Below are 18,114 nucleotides of genomic sequence, written 5' to 3' on the forward strand. Positions count from 1 at the left end.
ACTGTATGCACTGGCAGTGGAAGAACTGCCCGATGGCCTGGAGAGGCCAATTTACTAGCGGCTACAAGGGCAGCCACCCGACGATGATCCTAAAAGCCGTCGCTGACCACCGCCTCTGGATCTGGCATGCCTACTTTGGTGTAGCCGGGTCGAACAACGACATCAACGTCCTCAACTCGTCCGCCCTATTCGCCGATCAGTGCAGGGGTCGCGGTCCGGCCATTCAGTTCACTGCCAACGGCCGCACACATCATATGGGGTACTACTTGGACGATGGCATATACCCTAGGTGGCCTGTTTTTTTGAAGACGATCAGCTGCCCAATTGGTGAGAGGAGAGTCTTGTTTGCGGCAAAGCAGGAGTCCGCGCGGAAGGATGTGGAGCGGGCTTTTGGGGTGCTCCAATCGCGGTGGGCAATCATGAAAGGTCCGGCGCGTTTCTGGTACAAGGACGTCATCGCCGACGTCATGTATGCGTGCATCATCATGCATAACATGATAGTCGAACAAGAACGTGGCCATGTCACCAATTGGGTGGATGATGAAGCCGGATCTAGCTCCAGCACGGCGACCTCGCCGGTCACTCGAGGATTACCGACTGGCTTTGGTGCGGTTTCTACAACGACAGGCCTCAATGCGCAATCAACAAGACCATACTCAGCTCATGACCGACATGATGAAGAAGTTTGGACCCGCAACCGCCGTCGTTGAGAAATTGTAGTTTTTTTATTTCGTATTGTAATGTTTGAATTTTAATGAAATGAAGTTAGTTTTCCAAAATAGAAAAATGCTTAGGGCGTCGCTTAGGGCGGGTTATAGTCCGCCCCACTGCAGGTGGAATAGGAGGAGGATAAAATGTTGACATGGCGGTGCATAAGGCGTCGCTTAGGGCGTCCCATTGTGGATGCCCTAATGAGATAGGCTCAGATCTTTATTAATAATATTTTAATTAATTTTTATTCTATCTCTGTCATTATCTGTTGTACTTTAAAATTCATGCACATTAAAAAATTCATACTCCGTGCTATTTTTAAAGAGAAGTATTCCACATGACCATGAAATATGGAGTCGTACTGGACACAAGTTTTAAGAAAAGTAATAGAATGTGAGTTGAAAAAATTGGTGACACGTGGATCATACTTTTATATATTATTTTTATAATAAAATGTGAGTGTAAAAGAGTTAGTGGAATGTATGGTTCATTATTAAAAATGATAAAAGTGAAAGGTGACAAATTTTTAGGGACAGATGAAAAAGAAAATATATAACAAATTTTGAAGGACGGAGGGAGTACATGTCGCGATGCTTCATTTATAAACCGAATTATCCAAAATCCAAAAACTTATCCTCATCCCTCGCACTGCCAACCAACAAGGTATGGGCGAGTATTCGGAAATTTAAAAATAGTAAGAAAGAAATTCAAACAAATGCAGATACCCGGTTAGACTTAGATCATACCTATTCCACAAGCATCGCCAATGGAAATTTCTTCCTTCACTGGAAGAGGAGCTCCAATTCGATGGACTCCACAAACAAGAAGCAGAAATAATGTTAGAATAAGTATGTGTTCCGTGATGGATTCGGAAATGGCGGTTTTGGATGGTGTGAAGGCGAAGCAGAGGGATTACTATCTGAATACGGGTTACGCTATCCGGACCCTCCGTCACGACATTCCGGACCTCTTCACCTCAGACCTCAGCTTTCATATCTATCGGTTTATACTCTTATTTGCTTTTACTACTTTATTTTGCTTAATTGGGCCAACTTCATTCCTTCATTTTTATGTGATTGATGTCACCTCACTTGCTCGTTTTATACCATTATTTAGGATTAGATCGTAGTGTAAACACCCAAATTGAATCAAGCCAAGTGTAATGGGGCATTTGGAAATGGAATAAAGCCAAGTGAAGTGGGACGATTGATTGCGTGGAGAGTAGTGGAAATAAGTGAGGCCATCATCTACCTGAATTAACTAGACAAAGTTTGGTGATGAAAAAAGTAGTAGAATCATGAGGGGTGAAATTGAGTGGACATTGTTGTAGCTTCTTCTTTACTTCTTTTTTCTACAGCCAAACTCTGAGGTTGATAGTTAAAGAAAAAAGTATTCTTCAGTTGTGTGTTGAAAGCTAAACAATTTCCTACCGTTACCAAACTCATTTATATGAATAAATTTGCTGCTAGATATCCAATGTTTATATCTGTCATAATTCATATGCCATGTCAAGGGGCATTGCTTCAGTTTTTCCAATCCAAACAAATTAAAATTGGACAAATATCAAGTCTTGATTGTGTTTTGCGCAGGGACGACATCATCTTCAGAGACCCGATGAACGCTCTTGCTGGCATCGACAACTACAAATCAATGTTGTGGGGTTTGAGGTTTCACGGGAGGATATTTTTCCGGGCTCGGTGGGTCGACATTGTGAGTGTGTGGCAGCCCGTGGAGAAGAATACGATCATGGTGCGTTGGATCATTCATGGCATCCCTCGAGGTCCGTGGAAGAGCCTTAGCAGATTCGACGGCACCTCAGAGTACAAGCTTGACAAATATGGCAAGATCTATGAGCACAAAGTTGACAGCGTCGCTGTAAATGGACCCCAAAAACACCAACTACTAACAGTGGAGCAACTCATTCAATTAATAGGTTGCCCCTCCACCCCTAAACCAACCTACTTCCAATCTTCCTCGTCAACACATATTTAGACTACTCTGTATGTAAACCAACGAAACATTTACTAAATATGAATACTGGGCAACAGATTGTATGCAGAAGGATATAAATACGTATAAATATGCTGAAGAACAACTTCAAACACATAGGGTTATCACAAGCTGTTCGAGATAATTGATCAGCTTTTCTTTCAAAAATAATTTCAAAACAAAAAACAAAATGTGGTTGAAATCTCTCATCCATGAGTGTTGACAGCTTCCCACAGCAAGTTCCTGGGAGCCATGGAGAAATCGCGGGCCTCAACCGCAGCGGTTCTAAGCGTACGCAGCGTCCACTTGTTCGCCTCGACGAAGGTTAAGCTCCGGTAGGGCAGGTTGTGCTTCTTGCAGAGATCTCTAATGATGGGGGAAACTTTCCTCAAATGGCACCTCGGCAGCCTGGGGAAGAGATGGTGCTCCAGCTGAAACTGCAGACCGCCGAAGAACCAATCCATCCAAGAAGGGCAGTCGATGTCGATGGTCCCGGCGGTCTGTTTCTCGAACCAATTGTTCCCCTTGGGCGGGCCAACATAGACGTCGGCGGCGAAGTGGTTGAGCGTAAATTGGATGTGCTGGATGGCGCAGACGCAGAAGCTGGCTAGCACGAAGAGCACGCGTTCGGTCCAATTAGGCAAGCAGGAGACGAGGAGAGGGAACCATGTCCAGAAAATCATGATTCCTAATATGTTTAGGGCTCGATCGGGGACTCTGCGGTTGGAGAGGAGAAGGAGGAATGTCTGGAGATAGAGATTGACTCTGGCGACGCACATCACGGGGTAGTAGGTGAGGTGTTGGTAGCTGATGAAGAATCGGGCGATTGGATCGAATTCGAGCTTTCTGTTGTAGAATTTGGAGGTGAGGTTGGTGAAGAAGCGGGTGGAGACGGCGAGCATCGGGAGGTGCTGGAGATCGGGATCGTAATCGAGGCTGTTGCAGGCGATGTGGTGCGCGTTGTGCGTCCACTTCCACCAGGCAATGCTGATGCCGGTGAGGCAGTTACCGGTGAGGATCTGCGCCAGTTTGTTGAATCTAGGGCTAATCATGATGTTGTAGTGGCCGGAGTCGTGCCCTAGGTAGGCGACCTGCATCCAGATCAATCCGAGGAGGCCTCCGGAGAGAATGTGGGTGAGGAAACCGTCGCAGCGGAGGACGCCGTAGAAGCAGGCGGCGAGGAGCACCGAGATGAAGCAGAGGCTGTAGATCACGCCGTGGCCTTTCTTCTCGAACATTCCGGATCGGGTGAACTGCGTCGCGAGGTTGCGATAATCGCGAGACATGTCGGAGACGTGGAAGTCGCGGAGGTGGTAGCCGGTGAAGAAATTGTCGAGGTGTTTCCAGGCGGAGCCAGGGTGGAAGGCGATGAACGCATCGGTGACGTCCTGGCCGCCTAAATTGAGGAGTGGAACCTCGCCGCCGGGGTGCTGCTTCGCCCAATCCGTAACGTCGTAGACTTTGCCCTGGATTGAGAGCCACAGATCGCCGGATTTGTTGTGCTTGCTTAGCTCTTCGGAGGTGATGTACTTCTTGTCATCAGCGGCAGCGGCGGCGGCGGCCATTGTTGATCGATGCGCCAGCTCTCGCAACCTGACGAGATCTGGAGTCAGATAACCGATTGCAGATCCACTTTCTCTCTCCTCCTATTTTGAATCCGCTATACGTTGTGAAACACAGTAATCGCAGTATCTGATTGAAGAGCTTATCAACGCCTGCGTTTGAATCTGGAATGCCGAAACGAAATCGATTGATTACTATATCAATATGCAGAGAGAGAGAGAGAGAGAGAGGGGAGAAGAGGTCGTATGATAGTGGAATGCGCGTGGACAGCGAAGCATGCGGCGAAGTGGTGGAAGCTGTAGAAGTCCTTGGGCTCTACACAGCCTGCCTCTCACTAAATAAACAAGAAATCGAATAAACTCATCTTATTCCTTTTCTAAGTAGAAAGGGAAACGCCTTTATTTCATAAATTATAAAGATATGCACAACATACTCCATTTTTTATTGTTTTAATCTGATTTGGATTATACATTGTGACGATAATAACAATAATCTGATTTAAATAGGTTCAATTTAATATTGACCCTAGAAATTACGTTAATAATCGAAATCTAAGTAGGCGATTAATGCGGTACTCTATACTAAATTAGTATTGCCGATAAAATCGTTAAAGTAAATAAGAAAAGTTTGACGTTGAGATACTAAATAAAGTTTGACGGTGGGATATAGGAGTATTAATTAAATTTAATGACGACTAAAAACAAAGGTTTATAAGTGGATGGAAAAGGTAAAGGCGACAGCTAATTTTGGTTAACTGTTGAAATCAAAATCGTGGCCCTCAATGTGCCAGATAGAATATTGAATAGATGTGGTGTTCTTGTTTTCACGTTCAGGCCGGTTCGCAATATAATTTTAATTTTTAATCAACCAAAAATATCTACTCTTATTTAAATATTTTTTATTTTTACTACTTTATTTATTCTTTCTCTATCTTACGACGTCCATGTATTTTTATTCTTCTTCTAATGTCATCCTAATTGTTATTCATTTTCCTTTTTATTCTTTGGTATACCATAAAATCTGAACTTATGTATACCACTTACTTTTACGTTTAAAAATACATAAATCAAAAGCCCCACTGGGCACTGTGTGGCATTTAATCACTTCTTGTACCATTAATTTTTAAAACTGCTATTATGGCATTCATACATTTATTTTATCAAGTAATTTAAGATAAACTGTAGGGGGTGGATATTAAAATAAAATTTTATTATTGTGAGGACTTGCAATTTAATTACACTGAAATAGTACTATAATTTTTGCTCCCACAAGAAGTCGAATCCAACAATGAAGATACACCCCGTACCTAGATATTCACTATTTAATAATTAAAAGTGATTCTTATATTTTGCAATAAAAATGTTTTTATTTTAACATCTCCTTATACTTATATACTAATAATAATTCTTTTATATTTACAATTCTTCAAAGCGATGATAAGACTCATTCATATTTTTTACCTATGTCTATTTATATCCAATAGCTTTTTATATTTAGAATTCTTCAAAGCTATGATAAGACTCATTCATATTTGTTACATATGTAATTACTATTTATATTCAATAGCTTTGAGTATGTTGCATGTATCAATCTCGCTTTCATAATATAAAAATCATCTAAAAAGTCTTCATTTTTATACTTTCTCTCTAAATGGTTTATTCTATTTAATTTAATGAAGCAAAACACTATGAGTTCATATAAAATACACCACTTTTGTTTGTAGAAGATTATCTCCTAAGTCATATCGTCTCCTTTTTACTCATACAATTAATCATATCATCATATTAGAACATGATATACATTTTGTGAATTAAACGCCCAAAACAATAGGTTCATTATAAGTTTTATATGTTTATGTTCTAAGTTCATTTAAATAAAACAACTAAATTAATTGTAAATAGATTCATTAATTGCTCTATAGTACTCTACTACATTTTGAAATTGTGATTTCCAAAAAGGCAATAGATTCGATATTAGAGCATCCGCAATGGTCGGCTAGCGACCGGCTAGCCGATTCGTCGCGCTAGCCGAACCATTGCAATCGGCAAACGCGATTTCGGCGAGCGGATCGGCGTGGGCTGGCCGATCGCTCGTCGCTGGCCGAAGCGCTAGCCGATCGGCTAGCCGCCATTGTGGAGGCCCGATCGGCCAGCGCCGATTTTCGAATTTTTTTTTTATTTTTAAAAATCATATATAAACGCGATTTTCGTTTCATTTTCATTTGCACCGCTTGTTTTAACGAGTTTTCTCTCTCTCTACAACTTTCTGTTCAAGAGCATCATCGAGTGATGGATCACAACAACGAGTCTAGTCCGGCGACGAACGGCTCTCAGACTCCCACAGTACCCGTGGGATCTGGATGGGGGCAGATGGGCCCGGGATTTAATTATTTTTATTGCGGCTGGCCTATGGCTGGCCTAAATCTGACGTGGCAGGTGGTTTTTTTAGTGTTGCTGACGTGGCAGAGGAGAGAATGGCTGGCCTAAGCACCATTGCGGATGCTCTTATCCTACAATGATAACAACAAAATATGCAACTCTCAACGGCCAGTAATTGATGTTGTCAATTCCAACAATTAGTTCTTGATCACCACTCTTTACTCAAAAGTACTTACTCCATCGAATCTCATTTGACAAAAGTTGATGCCGAAATATTTGGTGAAATTTACATACACATCTTAGGTAAAGAATGGTGATTTATTTATAGGAGGGGACCTTTAATTTATATATATCTATATATATATGGAGTATTATTATTGTCGATTTTCCGACTAAATTGTGTTGGTCCTAGTACCTTTCCTGGCGTTTACTTGTGCTTAACCCAACATCTCTAGGGACCCCTGTCTCCTCACACATTTTGAAATTCAAAATTCAACTATTTTAATAGTATTATTGTATGCACATGAAAATTTTGAAAATTTGTGTAACGTCTTGGTAGTCAAAATGATAATAATTCAAATGCGTTTCATGCATGTGATGGTCTTATTCATGAGTTTACTTTACACGTATTTGTGTTCAACAATACCCATTTCTTTTGTTTAATCAACCATTAGATAAATGAGTTGATGCAGTTCCAGCAGGCCAACGATGCCGAAAATGTTTTCTATTTCAGAATGACTTGAAATTCGCATTGTATTTTTTCTCTATAAATACGATCCACGTCTTTCCATTGGTATACTTCAATAATCCCACAAGCTTAATCAGCTGCTTGTTTGGACAAGATAGCATATAATTTAGGTTTGCTGCTCTGTCTCCATTCTCTCTTGTCTCAAGATTTGGATTAATATTAGATTATTAGTAATCAATGAATTGTCACATAGACAAACTTTTCAAGATTTGTGGGATAATTTTATGCGATACACAAACACTTGTAAGACTATTTCTATCAATGATCCTCAATCAGTCTAACTAAATGTAATGAAAATATTCGTTTCTCTCTGATCATAATCTCATATTACGAATATTCATTTCGCGCCTCATCAACATGGTTTAGGGTCATGAGTCTCTAGCTAGGGCTTGAGGCACAGCTGTAAAACCTTGTTTAATTAAAGGAGGTGAATTCTTGGCAGCATGTAAATGGCAGCTTCTGATATTTTTTAAGGCACAGAAATCCATTGGCTGGAGCATGGTCCTTGACTTATTCGGACAGTATCTTTCTTCCCATAAAACCTCCTGGAAATGATAGTACTTAATTTGTTTTATGATAGACATGGATGGCCCTTTAGTTTTACTAATGTTTTATAAATGGGCTTTAATAATAGTAATTCATATATCCACCTATCTCCTCATTCAAATATCTTCTCCATGCCCCATCAATTATTTTTGTGTGATCACAAAATATATTAGTATTGTTTAAGTTGAAAGTTCTTCTTGCAGCCAGCTCTGATATACATTTATAAATTTCAACTAGTACTTAATGATAAACGTAATACATATCTCATGATATAGTAGTATTAATTAATCAACTCTTAATTATAGCATATATTATGTCGCGTTTTTTTTTCCTACTTGACCATAATTCTAATGCCAATTTTGAAAATCACGTATAGAATCCATAGAGGTATGCTTCATTGAGTTGGAACAAAAAAGTATATTACTTTTTTTATCACACCAAAAAAGTATAATACTATAACTCTATAACTAAGAAAGGCATATTCAATTTCTAATAAAACCCCATGCACAAATGATGTAATTTAATTACCTCATTTAGCAAGGCTCGATTTCCTTTCTAGGCGCATCATAATCTTGACCCTGCCTACATACTTTATTAACTTCCAAATATTAATTTACTGACATGGACAATATCTCTTTGTCAAATGTCGATAAAAATAGCAAAAAATCCAAATCAACATGCCATGTGGTGTTGTTCAACTCACTATATATACCAATATCACTCCCTCACGACCCTGTCTCATTTTGATCATTCAAATCCCTTCAAACAAATCAAGCTTCCATTAATGGAGAACTCATTAGCCACAGAGAGCTTCTCCTACAGCTGGCTTACACACACACCACCACCACCACCTCCCAACCTCAGACAAATCGAATACGACGACAACTTCCGCTTCATCGTCCCTACATCTCCCGAATTTGTGAATGCGGGCGACATATTCTCGGACGGGCAAATCATGCCTGTGTATGCCACGGGAAAATCACCGGGAACGGAGGCAGCCTCCGTTCCCGGCAGAAACCGTTATTACATCCTCGCCAAGTGGCGGAGATCTTTGCACAAGTGGTTATGGTACGTGCATAAGAGACTACGTTGCTCGAGGAAGAGAAGCCGAGTCGATGATCTTCAACGGAAGGTGATGAATTTTGGTGATTTTGATTATGGTGATGAATTTTGTTGTCTGAAAATAGACAAGAGTCCGACTTCAATGAGCCCATGCCGCTCTAGTTGTGATGTAGATGACAACTCAATCACGGAAGCTATTCTCTATTGCAAAAAATCAATAGGTTTGTTTTTTTCTCAAGATTTGTTATCATGTCTCCAATTTATCGTTATCATATTAATGTTTTTTTTTTCTTTTTTTTCAGAAAAATAAGGAGAATTGTGCAAGGATTAAGATAATGCATGCATTGAGAATTAGGGATTCGAGAGATTGATATATTGTCGATCCTAATTTTATTTTATTATGCGATTGTGAATACTATTAACAGTAGTAGAATATGGAGTATATATTTTGCTTTCCATTTGTTGAATCGGAAATAATTGAGATGGTTTTGGAGAAGGATATCATCATTTGTGATTTTTGAAAAGAAGGGAAGAGTTTCTTATCAGATAGGATAACTAATTGGCATTTTCTATGTTGATATTGCAATTTATATATGGTGAGAGGGGTCACATGTTTCAGTTTTAATGAAAAATGGGTCTCCTTAATCATCAAATTAGTTTGAAATGCGTAGCGATCTAATAAGAAATTAATATAATTAATTCTTGGTTCATTGCTAGCTTAGAGTAATAAGAGAAAAAATGGGATAACTATGATTAAAGAATTAATTAGTAGTAGGCCATAGTGATAGACTAATGATTTCTAAATCCTCAGCCAATACAAACGTAATTAATATAATTGGGTTGAAAGAAAAACAACGAAAGACAATTAGCTAAGCGGGGTCCATGCAGACATGATATGCCAATACAATACCATTACTTTAAATTTTGTATGCATATTATATGGTCTAAATTTTATTGTCTTTCATTGCAACCGTATGTATGGAATTAGGGCAGGACAGCTACTAATTAAGATTTGATGTTTCATGTGTATTTAAAAACTAGCCACGAATAAGATAGGGGGACCAACCCCTCCAATACATCCTACTTGTCCTAGCTAAATGTTATTACATCATTTTCTCACTCATGTTGGCTTAATTGTGCCCTAATTTTACTCCACATAACAAAATAAAGCAAATCGTGACGAAGAAAATGTTGCAAATTTAGTTCGAATTTTTCAGCTTTTATTGTAAGATAGTAGTTCGCATTTCAAAAATTTACACCATCGAGTTTTCGAGGATTAACTTATTATTGATTTTTTGAGGAATAAATTACCCATTGACCTTTGAACTGTTGAAATCACATTTTCAAGTCATCCTTAGAACCTATAGATAGGCGTGAATATGAAAGAGAGAAGCATAGTACTGTTTAATTTTTACACGCAACAAATCTTTCTATTCCCACAAGCTTCTTTAGGAGCATTGTTTGGTTGATATTCATAACTTCTGTCAAGTTTGTTGGTAGCGGCAGTAGAGTATCCAAGATTTTTGATTTGGGAGTGCGATAATTAAGTATAGTGACTCGAAGCTTCAAAATCCGACTTAATTCAGCATGCTCTAAGATTAACGTAATAGACCTTCAGGTCATTAACATATGAATTAGTATTAGTTATTTAAAATATACTTATAACACTAATGTAACTGTTTATTGTGTAGAAGGAAATATGTGTGTCATTTCACTTGCATGCATTTTATTCGGATAAGCAATCTCTTGTATTTAATTTTGGGTATGGGATAGTCTAGAACTCTAGAAAATTTGGCAGCATATGTGCAAAGCTTATACTTGGCCCAACCATTATTAACTTTATAGATTGTAATTATTTATAGTATAGAACACATGCTCTGTTTTTGTTACTATCTTTCAAAGTTAACTTACCGAAGTACTAATATTTATCCTTCCAACTTCGCATTTTCAACTTGTTTGTTTTCCTTTTCTCTCTTTTAGAGGAGTAGTATTTTATGTAAACTTTTCAATTACTACAATTCCTACTGCTACTCAAATGTACACATATTCATTCACATTTTGGTTGGACACGGAAAAAAAGTCATAAACAAAAAGAAAATGCAAAATAAAAAAAATGTCAGAAGTGGGATTTGAACCCACGCCCTCGTAAGAGGACCAGAACTTGAGTCTGGCGCCTTAGACCACTCGGCCATCCTGACTTGATATTTTATGTTGTAACAAACATATTTAACAACTATTTCACACTTTAAGACATTCATATTACTAGAGTACTATTTAACATATACTCCCACTATATTGTTAGTATTGAATAATTCTTGTTGGTCGTTATATAGTACCTAATAATGCTATATAGAAGCATAATGTTAAACTCATTCGAAAAGGCACACTGAGTTAATGAGATTTGGGGAAAAGAAAAGCCAAGATAACACGAAGACAAGTTATAAAAGAAAAAAATCAAAGTTTACACGTTTTGAGTTGGTGCAAACAAGGACTTGTCTTGGGTGAGATTAGGGGACCAGAGACAGAGAAGCAAGCATGTCGGAGAAGGTCGTCGTTCAGCCTTTGTTTTCTGCACTTGAAAAAACACACTAAGAGTGAGGCCAATGAAGCAAAAGGCTGCAAGAAGATGTGATTCATGAGGTTCAAGACATACACTTGTTTGTGAGAGTGTGTGAAACTAGAATGAAAAACCTATTTAAGTCCACTCATTTTGGGACCATTACTCAATGTTGTGGTGTCTCATTTTGGCTTTCAAAGGGTGGGTTGATTAATGTTTTTTGGCTTGGCAACTTTAATATGGCTTGACACTTCAACCACACTGTTTACAATACACGCGTAAAAAACAACTCAGGAAAGAGAATAATTTTAATTTTTTATGAAATTAAATCGAATATTTAACAAAATTCGACCTGTGGAAAAATTTTAAAAATAAAGAACTTATTGAAAGAAGTGAGAAAACAGAACCATCTTGATTCTTGACTATTGTTAGTGGACCCTAAATAGTTTTACGCTTGTATTGGAAAAAATATAAAATAGCATTTGGTGGAAAGATTAGGTATAGTTTTATTAGGTTAGTATTGGAAAAAATAAAACAAAAGCATGCGGTGGAAGTGGAACATCAGGTATTCTTATGGTAAATGATTATAGTCATAGAAAGGCATTTTTTACTTTTTATTTACAGTATGTGTGTCGTTAAATGATAATCAATGTAAAACAGTAATTAGTTTGGTTTTAAGCATATCAAAATAGTTTAATTTTTTTTTTAACTTTATATATGGCATGAAAAGTCATGAACTTTATTAGACTGTGTAAATTTTACATCCGACCTGACCCAATAGATTTCCGACACAAACTTATCCTACGTGGCGCGCCGAAGGCGTGACTTGACAACTCCACTAATTCTGATTGTTTCTCTTCTATCTTTGCAATCTATGACCCCATACTTATCACAAACATACAAGTAATACAAATTAAAACAAATAAATCGAATTCAGCATAAAAGTAGCACTAATTCCATAATTCGCATTGAACCCTAAATTTGTCATTTGCCAAGTCATGCCTCCAACACGCCATGTAGGATAAATTTGTGTAAAAATATATCTGGTCGGGTCGGACGAGAAATTTACATAATCCGGTAAAGTTCATGGGAAAAACCAAACCATTTTAAAAGTTCATGACTTTACAAACAATTTGCAAATGAAAAAATTACTTAGAAAGATTTAGCTTATAGCACCTTAATTTCACTTATATAAGTTATCATATACTCCATCCGTCCCGCTTTAGCAGTCTCATTGACTTTTCTGTTCTCATTTTGTAAAAATGATAAAAAATAGTTAAAGTGGAGAAATGGTAAAGTAAGAGAGACAATAATGTAGATAAAACTCTTCTCTATATTATCCTCTCTCTTAATTTATTATTTCTCCTTTTTAATTATTTTTTATCATTTTTATAAAAAGAGGGAAGAAAAGTCAATGAGACTGCTAAAGTGAGACGGAGGGAATAGTATTTGTCACGTTTTCAAGTGTTAAGCTCTATTTTCCATCTTAAAAGTAGTCAAGTAAAGCGTAAAAGAAACTACAACGATTGAGTAGACAAATTTACTAAGGGTGTGTTTATTTGGTATGATGGGTCTTGATAAGGCTTGACTATCTTACTTATATCATTGCTTTGTTTGGTATGATATACAACCCCATGGACCCGGTATATTCTCCACGACCCGCTCGCAATTATGATAGCAACCTCCCAACACCAGATTCGCATACCCAGGCCTGCCTCCCCGATAAAGAACTATGTCATTGTTCCGGGTAGGGGAGTTTTTGAAGCATTGTCTAATACGCCCCCCCCCCCCCCCCCCCCCTCATCCCTGAAGTGGTGGCATTTTTTGGGCCGTTTTGGACGTGTCATTATGGATGGAGATTAATAATATTCGTAATCTTATAAGATCTTTTAGCGTAAAGTGATATTAATAATATTTGTAATCTTTTAAGATATTTAGCATAAAGAAATATGCTATGTTACCACATGAAATACACATTCTTAAAAATTAATAATAACTAATTTTACATGTTGTGGTTAATATAAAAAAAAAATGAAAACAATATCGAAACCGTAATTTTTATTAATTTACACAAATAAAATACAATATGAAATATATGTTCGCATCATAAAATACCATATAGGCCATGATGTGTCATATACTAGCATAACCACTTGTATATATAATTTGCACCATATATACATATATTTGTAACAATTTAACACGTGTTTTGTATAAAAGAATGATATGTATTGCTTGTGAACATCCAAATACATGCAAACATATGAAGACACGTGTGTTTCATCAAAATTTATTAATTCAAAAAATATTAACACTCATTTATTGCACAAAACTAAAAATAAATACTCTCATCTCCTCGAATGCATGCAAATACGCTCTTCAATCACCTCCTCTCCACCTTTTGCATCTAAAACACGGTACAACACCGAGGTCGGCTTCTCCCTAACCATAGACTTGACATTTATCTACCATCATGTTTAATTGCCCAACCACAACAACCATTAATGAAGATGGATGAAGTATCGAATTGCTGGTGTATATAAGGTAAGATAAAGATAACAAAATTACCCACTGAAACCCATCTCGTTGAAATGAACCTACCCATTGGTCCACAGGCAGCTTTCTTCTACCGGAGGAAGTGGATTCGAGAGATGGATACCCTCCTTCTCTCGACTATGGTTAATATGAGGGGTGGTTGGGAATGGGACGACGATTGCGGTTCTGAGGAAGTGCTTCACATTCTCCGTGGAGTGATCAACCCTCCTTTCGGCGCTGAGCTTTCTACCGAAGATATAGCCGTTCGAGTGAAACTAATGAAGGCCCGACACTTGACGTTCAAGAAAGTTGTGAGGACGAACCGAGCATATTGGAATATGAAAGACAAGGTAGTGTCAGCCGACGAGTCGACATGGAAGCTGATTTTCCAGGCACATATAAATCCTCTCGTCAATATATTGTTGTGTAGTTATTGTGTTAATTAATTTTACAATTAAAATGAAATAGGGTTGATGAGGACAAAGTTGGGAATAAGCAATTTTTACGAGGACAATTTTGTCCAATCTTGTTGCTATTAGAGGTTTTATACCAACCAAACCTCATACGAGATATGGTGTTAAGACAACAATCATGATTTGGCTGATGGAACTCACCCTATCTGACCAATCCCCATCATATCAAACAAACACACCCTAATTATATAGCACCTAGCTATAAATAATTAAATATAAGTATAAATAGTGACTGCAAAAAAAATCCATTAGCGTGTATTAAAATACTCGAAAATACCTAAAATATAGATTTAAATATTATTAAAAGCAATTTCAAACACCAAGCTTGGAAATATTTAAAAAAATAGTTAATTTCATTAAAAGTAATTTTGAGCATTCAAAGGGCTCGAAATTTCTAAAAATATATTTAAATAAATTAAAATCAATTCCGATTGCTATTAAATATACTCCTATTTGAAGGAAGTGGTCAAAAAGTATTTTCTTGATGAAATTAAGTGGTGCTTGGTAAATCCTGCTTTTCACTGAGTGATGAAAATGCAGGAAACATTAAACTTTTTAAATCTATTCACTCCTCTTTACGAAATTTCACATTACTAATTAATTTATGCGATCAATAGCATGTGGTTAAAATATTATCAACAATTCATGGCATATATATTACGGTAGTTCGACTAGTCATGTCAACTTTCCGGTGTTGAAAAAAGGAGATAATACAAAATTATTAAAAAATAATTACTGATAGTTCATAATATGATTCATAAAATAAAGTTAGTGCAAGTAAATGCCCAATGAAAATATAGCAAACTTTTGAGACACAAAGGAATAAGTACAAGTTATTAATGCAAAAGATTCTTCAAGTATGAATGGGTAAGAATGTGCAACACTCCACAATATATTAAATTTTCTTTTTTTTATCTATTGCTTCTACAATTGAAATAATAATATATTTTTTTCAATAATGGAAAATTCTGTAGACACGATCACTAGAACGCGGTTAATACCGCTCATATAACTAGATATAATAAATTTCAACCAACTGAGAATCAATAAATTGGGTATATTTAGAATGTAAAATGATTAGTTTTATGCAAAATTAGAATTAGAATTTCAATAAAGAAAGAAGTCACCGCCAAATTATCCATTAGAGTAGATAATTACGAAATCTAAACAATGGCAATACCACAACATACAAATACAATAAAATTGATTTTGTCAAGTATTCTTTGGAGTCAATGTATATAGCATAAAGATAAGCATACAGACATTTTTCATTCGTAAAAAATATGAATATGAGTATAGATCTAAGACTAAATTTGCAGCACATAAACATCCAACGTAAACGATACGAAGAATTTTAACACCACAGCTCCACATGTTATAGGTTCTTGAATGAATTTAACTTCAAATCCAATTAATTGTACTAGTAAATAACCAACAGATCGATTAAATCCGTTATTCGCTCATTATTAGGTTCGCATTAACATTCGATATTTTGATAGTGGTAAAATTTGAAATAGTGTAGAAAATAACATAACGCATTATTGATTCATTAAAAACACGAAGATCAAAAGAAAAAAGCATTTGAAAAAAGTACTTATTCATCGTTCAACCTAAGCTTCTCAGCGAGCTTCATCTTAAGTACGGTCAACATGAAGTTGTGGAGTTCAAGGGCGGCCTCGCTCATCACCGACTTATCTTTAGCCAGCAGTTTGAAGTAATCTCGGGCAATTATATTATGATTGATGCTGTCAACAGCCTCGGAAATTCTATCAAGACATGAGTTGGATGGAAGCCGCGAAGCACTAGCTGTAGAGTTCTCCATAATCGACTTATTCTCCATAAAAAGATGTAGAAATTGAACGAAGAATGAATTGAAAAGAAAAGAGGAGCAAATATTTAAAGATTTTTTAAATTCAAAATTCGAATCCACTTGGCAGGAAATCAATCAATGACATTTAAAATGAACTAAAATTAGAGGAAGCATCATTGCACAGCTCATCTGAAAATGAAAATTGGGGATAGAATAAAAATATAGCCAAAAGGGTTCAAAACGCATCCAAAATTAAAATTTCCAGAAGCGCCGTTTAAGATGGCCGCAATCGGTGTGCGAAGGTTTAAATTTAGTGTTAGAGAGGTGTCGTTCGAGACCGCTTCCTCCCCGCTGGGAACCTTCGCCTATCAAATTTCTATACAGTATTAATTAACAAATGTGTGTAATATCTGAAGATATGGAGAACCTAACCCGAATAAACAGATCCGGTTCGGCGATCAAAATTCAGAACATTAATATCTATCTCCGAAGGTAAACTTGACTGAATCGGCATTTTAATAATCGCCTCTCGTCTATAGGTCCTTCGATCTAATTCTGGAAATTCATCCAAATTGGAATTTCAACAAATGAAAATTAGTGGAAAATGAAACACATTGCTCAGGGAATACGAACCAAAGAGCAGCAAGATCTGCTGCAATCGCAATATAGGTATTTCTCTTCATCGCTACTTTCAACCAATGCTACAAAAACAGAGAGATACTTAAAAAAAAATAAAAAAATGAATGACTGGGGATGAGAAAAATATTAGGGTTATCTGATGCACCTGTGCCTTTCACAACTTATATAGAACTGCGTTAGTTTGATAGGTTAACGGGCCGGTCCACTTAACCTAATTAAAGCCCAATATTATATGGAGCCTCTGAACTGGTTCATTATCTGGGCTTTTCAATTTATTTATAAGGTGCATCGCCACGTCAGCATTTTATCCTCCTTCCATTCCACCTGCAGTGCGGCGGACTATAGCCTGCCCTAAGCATTTTATCTATTATTTGAATATTTAAATACTTCAAAATTTGGAAAAACAACTTCATTTCATTAAAATTCAAACATTACAATACGAAATAAAAAAACTACAATTTCTCAACGGCGGCAGTTGCGGTTCCAAACTTCTTCAATCATGTCGGTCATGAGCTGTGTATGGTCTTGTTGGTTGCGCATTGAGGCATGTCGCTGTAGAACCGCACCGAAGCCCATCGGTAATCCTCGAGTGACAAGCGAGATCGTCGTGCTGGAGCTAGATCCGGCTTCATCATCCACCCAATCGGTGGCATGTCCACGTTCTTGTTCGACTCTCATGTTATGCATGATGATGCACGCATACATGACGTCGGCGATGACTTCCTTATACCAGAAACGCGTCGGACCTTTCACGATTGCCCACCGCGATTGGAGCACCCCAAAAGCCCGCTCCACATCCTTCCGCGCGGACTCCTGCTTTGCCGCAAACAAGACTCTCCTCTAACCAATTGGGCAGCTGATCGTCTTCGAAAAAATAGGCCACCTTGGGTATATGCCATCGGCCAAGTAATACCCAATATGATGTGAGCGGCCGTTGGCAGTGAACTGGAAGGCCGGACCGCGACCCCTGCACTGATCGATGAATAGGGTGGACGAGTTGAGGACATTGATGTCGTTGTTCGACCCGACTACACTAAAGTATTCATGCCAGATCCAGAGGCGGTGGTCAGCGACGGCTTCTAGGATCATCGTCGGGTGGTTGC

At 37.5% G+C, this 18,114-nt stretch overlaps 2 protein-coding genes, 1 long non-coding RNA gene, 2 other non-coding genes and 1 pseudogene across 5 annotated transcripts; 2 read left to right on the top strand and 4 right to left on the bottom strand.

The window, feature by feature from the left end:
- The first annotated feature begins 1,346 nt into the window (after positions 1-1,346).
- LOC125221911 (uncharacterized) lies at positions 1,347-2,815 on the top strand. The gene is made up of 2 exons (XM_048124239.2): positions 1,347-1,713; positions 2,301-2,815. The coding sequence occupies exons 1-2, from the start codon at positions 1,478-1,480 to the stop codon at positions 2,701-2,703; spliced, it is 639 nt and encodes a 212-aa protein (XP_047980196.1). The 5' UTR covers positions 1,347-1,477; the 3' UTR covers positions 2,704-2,815.
- LOC125221909 (delta(8)-fatty-acid desaturase pseudogene) lies at positions 2,717-4,265 on the bottom strand (annotated as a pseudogene).
- A 4,257-nt stretch (positions 4,266-8,522) lies between these two features.
- LOC125224548 (uncharacterized) lies at positions 8,523-9,455 on the top strand. Its single transcript, XM_048127965.2, has 2 exons — positions 8,523-9,218; positions 9,300-9,455. Exons 1-2 carry the CDS (start codon positions 8,579-8,581, stop codon positions 9,305-9,307), a joined length of 648 nt encoding a protein of 215 aa, XP_047983922.2. The 5' UTR covers positions 8,523-8,578; the 3' UTR covers positions 9,308-9,455.
- A 1,656-nt stretch (positions 9,456-11,111) lies between these two features.
- TRNAL-CAA (transfer RNA leucine (anticodon CAA)) lies at positions 11,112-11,195 on the bottom strand. Its single transcript has one exon. It is a non-coding gene; the product is annotated as a tRNA-Leu (tRNA).
- Positions 11,196-16,088: 4,893 nt separating this feature from the next.
- LOC125224265 (uncharacterized) lies at positions 16,089-17,136 on the bottom strand. Its single transcript, XR_007176848.2, has 2 exons — positions 17,006-17,136; positions 16,089-16,927 (listed from the first exon to the last, which is right to left on the bottom strand). It is a non-coding gene; the product is annotated as an uncharacterized LOC125224265 (long non-coding RNA).
- LOC125185823 (small nucleolar RNA snoR145) lies at positions 16,588-16,739 on the bottom strand. Its single transcript, XR_007170313.1, has one exon. It is a non-coding gene; the product is annotated as a small nucleolar RNA snoR145 (small nucleolar RNA).
- Positions 17,137-18,114: the final 978 nt, after the last annotated feature.

Source organism: Salvia hispanica, chromosome 1 (genome assembly GCF_029641045.1).
Source record: "Salvia hispanica isolate PSC_SH4W2 chromosome 1, Shi_PSC_v1, whole genome shotgun sequence".
Classification (NCBI taxonomy): Eukaryota; Viridiplantae; Streptophyta; class Magnoliopsida; order Lamiales; family Lamiaceae; genus Salvia; species Salvia hispanica.